Genomic DNA, 9,535 nt, shown 5'->3' with positions numbered 1-9,535 from the left:
CAGTATTTGTTATTGAAATGGCATGAAGTTTATTATTACCGTCTGCCCAGGTTGGAGAGAAAATATTGAAAGGATTTACCCTTTTGCAAAAAAGTGAAGTGTTGCTCAAGAATTTAAAAATTCATAGAGTTTAAACCATTTTTTATAATTTTAAGATTCTAAGATTTACAGATTTTTTTGTAGTGTAAATTCAAATTAAATGGGATTAAAAGAAGTATTATATTAGAAAAAAACATTTTTATGTGATGAGAAGATTTAATGATTCGAAAAAAAATAAAAAATATGTGTAATTTTTTGCGGGAATATTAAAATAATACACCCAAAGTTAAAGAACGAGGGGATAGTCCTCACGAAAAGAAACGTGAGGAAAGTGCTATATTGCGAGAGTATAGTCCTCTCGCGTGTTCATTCGTTCATTGGAACAGTTCATTCTATGAGTGGCTTATATGGACAAACGACCTCCACTTAGTCACCGAATCGTGGTGGCCCATACGGCAAAGGCACGGTTCAATATGCCGAAGTTCTTCGGTTTGAGTCTCGGTATCGGTACTTTTTTTTTGATAGATGAACTTTTTTGGAAAATGAACCTTGAGTAAAGTACTCTCGGTAATTTCGGGATTTATCCTCTCCGTCCGCACACAGTACCATTTTACTACCGAATCGTGCTCTTTATCCTCTCGTATGCCGATGCCCAGTTCTGGGTGTAGAGATTTAGCCTTCTTTTTATAAGATTTGAAGATTTAATGATAAAAAATGAAAGGTAAATCTCACTGATTCTTTTAAATTTAACACTTCTATGATAACAGAACAAAGATAAGCATTTCTAGGTAAAGATTTTATTATTGGGAATGGGATAGAATGAGCAAATCTGTGGAAGGCCACGTGGCGCGGTGGTTAGCGGTTTCGGCTGCGGATCCCTAAGTTGCTTTGGGGCGCGGGTTCGATTCCCGCCTTATCCTCCTGGCCTTCTATCGGATGGGGAAGTAAAACGCCGGTCCATATCGTAAAAGAGGTTTTGAGTGACTCATTACACATAACCTTCGGACGCCTAGAAATAAGTAGAAACTTGCAACAGAGACCACAAAAGACCCGGGGGTCGTTAAAGTGGATTGCTTTGCTTTTTGGGATAGAACCAGAGAAATTGAAGATACAGTAGTTGTTCGGTAACTGGGCGTTGTTTAACTGGGCTGCTTTTTAACTGGGCTGTTTTTTAACTGGGCGCTCAATAACTGGGCCGTAGTCCAGTTAAAAAGCAGACAAACGTCAAAAAACCAAAACAAACCAAAAAGACCGAAGGCAGCAAAAATCATATTCAATAAATAAAAAAAACTTTTTTCAAACTTTTGTTTAATTTCTAGTTACCATTAAAGAAATATTGAAAGTAAGCATTGTCAATAAATTAGAGTTACTTTTATTTTTATATTTCATCTGGAAAATATTATGCATCGGTGGTCCCCTCGTTATTTTCCGATCAGCCCAGTTAACGAGCAACATTCGGTGAATGGGCTACGTTCTCAGCCCAGTTACCGAACAACTACTGTAAATGATTGTTAGATAATTGTTCAAAGCTGAAAAATAGAAATCCGACAACTGTTCGACAACCAAGTTCCATACTCATGCCCTATTAACTAACAGTGAAAGTAGATTAAATAAAGTATGCTCTAAAAACTTTTTGTGATGTTGACTTTTTGTTCTGGCTGCCTATGTTGCACTTCGTGATCTCCTTACCTAATATGACACACTGAGAATAAATAGGTTACAAACAAACACGAATATTCTAATGCACGTTTTCACTTAAATCCTAACAATCGCTACAAAGTAAGAGGAATTTTCATTTCTATCACGGGCATATTTGTTGCTGCTTGCTGGAATGCTTCTCTGGAAGTAAACTGTAATCGTTATAAGTAGAGCTCGAGCGCCGTCTGCTCGTTGAACCCCGTGTGCAGCAGATCGTTGAACGGGTTCAGCGAGTCCAGGTGGCTGAGCGGACTGAGACAGGGCTCGGACAGCTGGAGCGAATCGGCGTCCGACTCGAGGAACAGGCCAAACTCCAGGTCCGCGTGACTGGGCGGGGTCACGACGGTTCCGCCGACGATCGAGTTGCAGGAGGTCGTTCCGAAGGGTTGCTTGTGGAGGGAGGTGGTTGAGGGGAGGGGTGGGCTTAGACAGGGCTCGGACAGATGCAGGGAGTCGTTGTCCGAGTCGAGCATCATGCCTAGGTCGAGAAGGTCGTCCTTCGCGTCGAGGCTGGGGACCAGGTTCAAAGAGGGTGGTTTGTTGGGTTTGGAGTTTCGGGAGGACTTCCGGGTGGAAGCTTTGCTGGGGGATTTCTTGGGTTTGGTCTTTTTGGGGGTTGAAAGGTTTGCGTTGGCCTTTTTACTCGGAGTCGTCTTGACCATCGCCGGACTCACGGCCTTGAAAATGGTCTCGTTCAGCAACGCTCCCTTCAGCATGACTTCCCGCTCAATATCGTTATGATTAATCATGTCAACGTCATTGTTGTTGTCAATCATCAAGCTACCGTCCTCGTTGTTCAGGATGTCGCTCAATATCCGGATGTACTTCATGGCCAACCGCAAGGTCGTAATCTTCGTCAGCTTCTCGTTCGCCCCACTCTGGCCCGGCGACCCAACCGGAGACTGGTTCCCACTGGGCCCGGCCACCGCCACCGGCACCGCTTGTCTCAGATTCTCAAACGCACTGTTGATCTCCCTCATCCGAGTCCGCTCACGAGCATTCGCCGTCTTCCGCCGGTACTTGCTCAACGGCGGTGCCTTCTGCTTGGGTTTCTCCTTGGGAACCGTCTTCTTCTCGCTTACAGCGGCCGCCACACTGGCTTTGGCCGCCGGAGTGGACCTCCGAGTTTGGCGTTGTCTTAGGGAGTACTTTTCAGAGTCCTTCTTGGCCATGGCTTCGTCACTTCCGCTGCTTGGACTGCTGCTGCTGAGGCTGCTCGTGAGACTGCTGATGCTGCTGTTGCTGTTGTTGTTGGCGTCGGCCAGCGCCGCCATGATGGGCATCTGGTGGAAGCTGAGGTGGCCGAGCGGTTTCAGCGTGTGGTGCATTTTTGCTGAAGAGTGTTGCAGGTTTGTACTATTTGTATTTAGGTTAGGTGCTACACCTGGAAGGGAGAGGAGAATGAAAAGAAATTAGTGATTTACTAGGAAATACATGAAATCTGAGGAAATGTTGTTCAAAAAGTAAACAAATTGCCAGTATTTTCACAGTTGAAGTCAAAAATGTTTCAAAGAACCCAGAATTTGTTGATCAAAAATTTCAAAAAAAAAAAAGTATAACTTGCCCTTTGGATGAAAGTTCCACCTGTGTGTTGCACAAGTGCGTCACCGTTTGTTGTTTTAAAGTATCCAGCCCGCCCCCGAAAAGGGCGCAGCACGTCTACAGCGCCATCAGCTGGTCATTAATCTCTCCACCTGCGGTTGTGCGGTGCGCGGTTTTTTTGGTGAGCGGATTGAGCAGGATGTCAGGTGTCAGTGATCACTGCCTATGGAGAGTGAAACTGAGTGCAACTCCATTGTATTCATCGGCGAGTGTAATTCTGAAAAGCAGCTCACCCCGCACAATACTTGCCAGGAACTTCAGGGAACCCGCGGCGGCTCTGGTGATAAACATTTCCTTTGTCGAGGGGCTTTTGTCGAGTGATTTACAAGCGAGTTGTAAATTGTGTTCAGAGAATTCTTTGTAAAACTTGAATGCAACCTGCGCGCGTTGATTGTAATTGCCGAAAAGAGGGTTTACAGACAATCACACAACCACACAACACAAAAGGTCGCCGCAGTGGACGGATTTGATTGCTTCACGTGTGCGTTTTTCAGGTCGAGCGAGCAAGTGGTCCGAAGGTAATCCTTCGTAGGGTGACCTTTAATGTTGAATAATTTTAAATAATGTTAAATAAATTTGCAGTTGACAATCCTTTAACACTCCAAGGCCCAACTCCTTTCATTTCAATGAAAAAGAAATGGAACAAGGGAAAAATAAGATGCAACAAAAATCAAAAAAATACGCAATAAGCAATTTTTAATTTTCTTAATCCGTTACGTCTCCATTGAATGACCTCAAGTATTTTTTTTAATTGTCACTGTAATGCCAACTTGTAGCACGTGCATTCTGCATTTTGGGCCAAATTGAGTTAAGAACGCTACCTCACCTTTTGACCTTCACAGATGCCAAAATTCGATTTAAATCTTGAATTATTCAATAAAAACCGAAAAAAACTACATGCACTGTTGTCACTCTTAAAATGTGAGAAGTTTAAATGCTAACTTGTCACACCCTGAAAATTGATGTAAATGCGACAACTGGCCAAAGGGATTTCAGGTCAGAACGCGTTTGGCACACGTACAAGCCCGAGTAACGTAAACATTTGTAATTCTAATTCGGAACTTCGCAACCAAATTCAACCAAACTTCGGGACAATGCACAGAATGATCAACAAAAAAAAATGTTTGTTTTTGTTAACATTGCGTTCTCTTGTTTTTGTTTATTCAAGGTCAAATATTGAAACGTGTTTTTCTCGGCACATAAAAAAGTGATATGTGACAAGATAGTAACGGCATGATTCGAAATCCGGACACTTAGTAGCACTTCATTTTTGTTTAAACTGGAAAAAAATCAAGTAATGAGTTGGAAATGTAAAAATATCATCAGGATGTAGTATAAACAATTTTTTTTTAGAGAATGCATGCAAACCATGTCTTTTCTAATCATTTTTCATCAGAATTTAAAAATTACAATGACTTGTTGTGCGTCTGCCTGTGTGGATCAATCGGACCGCGCACTGGACTCGTAATCCAGAGGTCGCCGGTTCGAATCCCAGGGCGGACGCAAAAAATTCTAAGTGTAAATATAGGTATTCGGTGCCCTCTCCCCGTGCCCATACCTTCACACTTAGGAGACCCGGGAGGCGGAGTCTTGTCGCAAAAAGAACGATACACGCCTGTGGATCCGTTGACGAAACCGCAAGGTTTAAGAGGGCCACATTATAAGGTGTTACGTCAATTCCGTTTTTTGTTGTGCTTCGAATCCCAAACACTGATAAAAGCTGATTCGAAAACCGGACACTCGATTTTGCTTATGAATCACACAAATTTGGACTGAAATTATAGTGAATGTTATTCTTTAGGTCACACATAAGCTGTTAACATCGGAACAATCGGTATTTTGTAGGAAAAATAGCTAGAATTTGAGAAAATCAGAAAAATAAATTTCTGCTTTGCCTTCCCGGTGCTTCGGACGTCTATGAAATATTTCAGTGAAATGATGCACATTTTTGCTAAACTCTTATTTTTATTTAATTTAATTGTTTTGGCAATGACTACAGCACCCAAACAAATTTTAATTGAAAGTTGATTTTGGAATTCATCATATAAAACAGTTTTGACAATTTTTATACGAACTCATTATGTGTATCCAAATAACTGACAAAATAAGATGAGGTGCCCGGGAATCGAAGCGTCCGGGATTTCGAAGCATGCCGTTACGACAGCGTCGAAATGTTTAATAAATGAACCCGTAAAAGCTGACTTGAACTGTCTAAATTAGAATCTGTAATAACCCAGAAGGGTCATTTTTGAATTCAGAACAATTTTTTTCCTTTTAAAATCACGTGATTTTTTAACTTTGCACGGTTATTTTCTAGAGTGTAATAATGTTCTACATAGTTGTAGAACCGAAAAAATCAAAAAAATATGTATACACAGAGTTTTTATGTATTCTTCACGAGTTATCAGTATTTTACAAAAAAGTTATTTGAAAATTGAAAATTTTGGACAAGCTAATCGATTTTTTTACCTCTCACACTCAACCCTGTCCTTTTGAAAGTAAGCAAATCGTCGCAACAATCGTTCAAACGTTGTTTTTTTGCAAAATTAGCAGAATTTTTTGAAAAAAAAAGATACTTTTAAACTTTTGAAAAATAAAAAAACTGATCAAAAATGGTAAAAATCATCACTTTTCAAAAAGCTTATGTTTGTATATTTGTTCTACAACTTTGTAGAACCGAATATTTGTAGAATAACCCTGCACAGTTAAAATAACCTTTATTTTTATATGAAAATGGTGTTCTAAATTAAAAAATTACCGTTCTGAGTTATTCCAGATTCGAATTTTTTACAGTTGAGTAGTAACGGGAAATGGCAGTGATTTTAAAACTTGTTATCAACATTTTTTAATGAAAAATACGTTTTTTTCGGAATTCTGAATTCACCATCAAATCGGGCTCCTAATTTTACTCAAAAGTTCCTTTGACACCAGATTTCTATCTTTTCACAGTTTCGAGCTACAAATCACTAAAAAAAACGTCTTAGTAAAAATCCAGAAAAATGGATAAGGTCGTACCGCCCACCGTCACGAGTTATCGAAAAATGGACCTCGGATACATGATATTTTCACGAAAATCGAAGAGGAGTTGGCGGAAAATGAGCTATGTATTTTTAGAAAACTTAATTGAAATATACCAAAAAAATATTTTTGAAATGCTACTTTTTAAAAATGCCGTTTATTCAAAGATAAGTTATCCTTTTTATCTATCTTAACTTAACCCTTTACAACCCAACCCCGCCTTAAGACGGGCTTCGATTTATAAAATCGGCAAAAATCAATTTTTCAACCAATTTTTGATCATAAAACGCATTGGAAAGAAGAACTCCTGAAATTAAAGAAAATTCATGGGTTGGGAGTTTTACTTGTTTTAAGTAACTTTGCCAATGTTTAAAAAAAATATTTTTATTAGGGTTCAACTAGGGCTACGGTTTTTCTTATATTTCCTATATTTTAAGTAATAAGAAGAATGCAGTAATTTTCTTGTCTATGCCGCTACGCTTTTTGTTACAATTCAAATGATAATGGTGCCATTTTATAGCAGAAAATGTTAAAATCAAGCAAACAATTGAGAAAGTGACTGTAAAATCATGAAAAAATTAAAAAGGCAAAATTTAATGATAGGAAGCGGTAAAATAGGCCAATTACTACCAAAAACAAAAATAAATTAAACAAGCTAAATGCAAATTAAAATACTAAAAATGAAACAAGAAAAACATAAAACAAGAGAAGTAAAGTTTGTTGTAGAACAAAAGTTGCTCAAAACGACCTCCTGTAGAGGGTTAACAGCATTCTGATCTTGACTACTTTTGAAACACTTATTTTTTTATTTTTAATGACATATCGAGATATTATGCTTTGTGAAAAAAAAAGTTTTTTTTTGCTTACAGACGAACTTGATACATTTTTACATAAATTTTTAAGTTCACAATAAATACAGTCACCCTGTCCGTGCCCTTTTACAAGAAAGTATCGGCAATAATCACCACGCACCAGCACCACTGTCTGAGGACACCCCCTCGAAGGGGGCCATCGGCAGACAGGTCAAGACGCCGTGCCGCCGCCGAAGAAAACGCATCTTGTAATCTGCCCATAATTGAAAATTCGGCTATTATGCCAAATCAAGTATTCCGAGAAAAACGCGTTTTAGTGTTTGTCACAAAATCTGCGTCAAGGCAATTTCCCATAAGATTGGCATATTAGCCGTTTGGTTTTTCGCATCGGCAGCCAAGTCCAAACACTATTTCAGCAAAATTCAAGTTCCAGTAGATGCGTTGGAACATCCTCTATCACCTGGTGCTAATATCTCGTTTTTGTCAAAAGTGGATATTAGCCGTTTTTTCAATGGTGGGCAGTAATTACGAAGGTGATTAATCACTGGCTCGTTTAAAGTCTTTTAAGTTTCCCTCCAAGTTAATTATAAGCCCCGAAAAAAAAATCTCCCCCCAAATACAACAATGCTGCATTCAAAGGTCTCAATGGAGAATGAGGAGCAGCGTGCTCGGACAAGTGTGACCTGGGCTCATCATGTGAGCGAAGCTTTTGTTGATGAACTTACGGGGTTGAACAAGTTACACAAAGCCTTTGGAAGTAATCAGCGAGACGCGTTGGCTGAGTTTTGTTTTGGGTATTATTAGTCAAGTGGACTTGAGGAGTTAAGCAGGAGCAGTTACACAATCTGATCAGCTGAAGGTGAGATATCGTTTTCAGCAATCAGTTATGATACTTTGCGGCTATTGTTGTGATAATCATCAGTCGCTATGTAGTAATGTGTGTTGATGAATGATTTGTTAGACACACTTACTGAAGATATTTTCAAAACTATTTAACACCGTTGACCTAAGCATTGCCAAGTTCATCTGATTCCCAGACCACCGAGGCACGTTGTTCCCAGAAGCAATCTACATTTAATCATAAATCGAATCATCCTCGAACGCCCAACCCAACCTCCAAGAAATCTCGACACCTCTTAGGGTTCGAACCTCATAAATTATCTCGGATCCCTCTCTCGAACGAAACGATGCGAAAAATTATCGTTCTCGATCCGCGGGCGACTGTCGCGACTCCAACGAGGGAGAACTCCAAGTGACCCTCTAGTTGTTGGGATCAAACGATACGTCCAGATGACTTGCATGCATCGTGGGTCAGACCAGCTGACGGACGTTTAGGCAGGAGGAGGCTAGATAAAGGTGTTTTATGATTTGCGTTTCTACTCTTTTGATTGGGAGATTCAAGTCGGTATGGGCTGGCGGCATCTCGGTGGCCTGTCTCCGTGAGATGTGATCACCTCGAGGACTGTGGACTTGCACTGGAGGTTACACTAGGGTTAGAAGTTCTTTGTTTAAACTTATTTCCAAATTTTCGATATAATACCTTGGATTGAAAATGGGTACTGGATTACGTCAAGTTTATAAGTCGATTATCCGAAACATCGATTATTCAAAGTTTCAATTATCCGAAGGTTTTTATGGGACTTCGAATAATCGAATCACAAACAAAAAACTCGTTTTCGTATTCTTTTATTTTCTTACTTTCAACATTTGATAACCTATTAAATTCAAAAATGCATTTTTTCTATATTTTCAGACTTTTTTTAAGAGGTCCAATAAACCAAATTTTCATTTTTTGCTTTTTGGGTGTTTTTGAATACCCCTGACTCAGGCGGTTCTAAAAACACCCAAAAAGCAAAAATTGAAAATTTGGTTTATTGGATCTTTCCAAAAAAAAAAAAAAACTCCAATCATCGCCATTTTGGTCACCATCTTGGATGCATAAATTCTAAATCACTTTAAAGTAATTTTGAGGTCAAACGAACACTTAGGGCGTCCAAATTTCCCGGATTCTGAATTTCCCGGGAAAAATATTTTTGGAATCCCGGGAATTCCCGGGATCCCGGAAAATTTATGAAACAGTCATAAAATCTAAAGAAAGGTATAGTGTTTGCTTTTGGCTCCGACGCCAAATCAAGCTTCGTTCCCAAATCATTTCTCGAGAAATATTCATTCGAAAAATCTGCAAAAAATCATGGACGATAGATTTTCGACGCCCGATCGATTGACAATGACAGAATTCGTCTACCTCCAATATCCGAATTTTGGCGCTTAATTTACTGTAGAGCACGCGTGACGTCCGTGTGTGGTAAAAAGTGCTCAATTTTGTGGTAGGGGTTTCTCAGAGCCCACATTATGGATTTAAGCTC

General features: G+C 39.5%; 1 protein-coding gene across 1 annotated transcript in view; it reads right to left on the bottom strand.

Moving 5' to 3' along the window:
- Positions 1-1,499: 1,499 nt before the first annotated feature.
- The window catches only part of LOC6041424 (helix-loop-helix protein delilah), an 87,562-nt gene continuing 79,526 nt past the window's right edge, over positions 1,500-9,535 (bottom strand). Inside the window, exon 3 of the mRNA XM_038264809.1 lies at positions 1,500-3,121. Within this exon, the coding sequence (XP_038120737.1) occupies positions 1,899-3,065 (1,167 nt within the window). The 5' untranslated portion in view covers positions 3,066-3,121 and the 3' untranslated portion in view covers positions 1,500-1,898. The remainder of the gene's footprint in view (positions 3,122-9,535) is intronic.

This window comes from Culex quinquefasciatus, chromosome 3 (genome assembly GCF_015732765.1).
Source record: "Culex quinquefasciatus strain JHB chromosome 3, VPISU_Cqui_1.0_pri_paternal, whole genome shotgun sequence".
In the NCBI taxonomy this organism is placed as follows: domain Eukaryota; kingdom Metazoa; phylum Arthropoda; class Insecta; order Diptera; family Culicidae; genus Culex; species Culex quinquefasciatus.
Note: the sequence above shows the minus strand (reverse complement) of the source record. Positions and strands in the feature narration are given on the sequence as shown.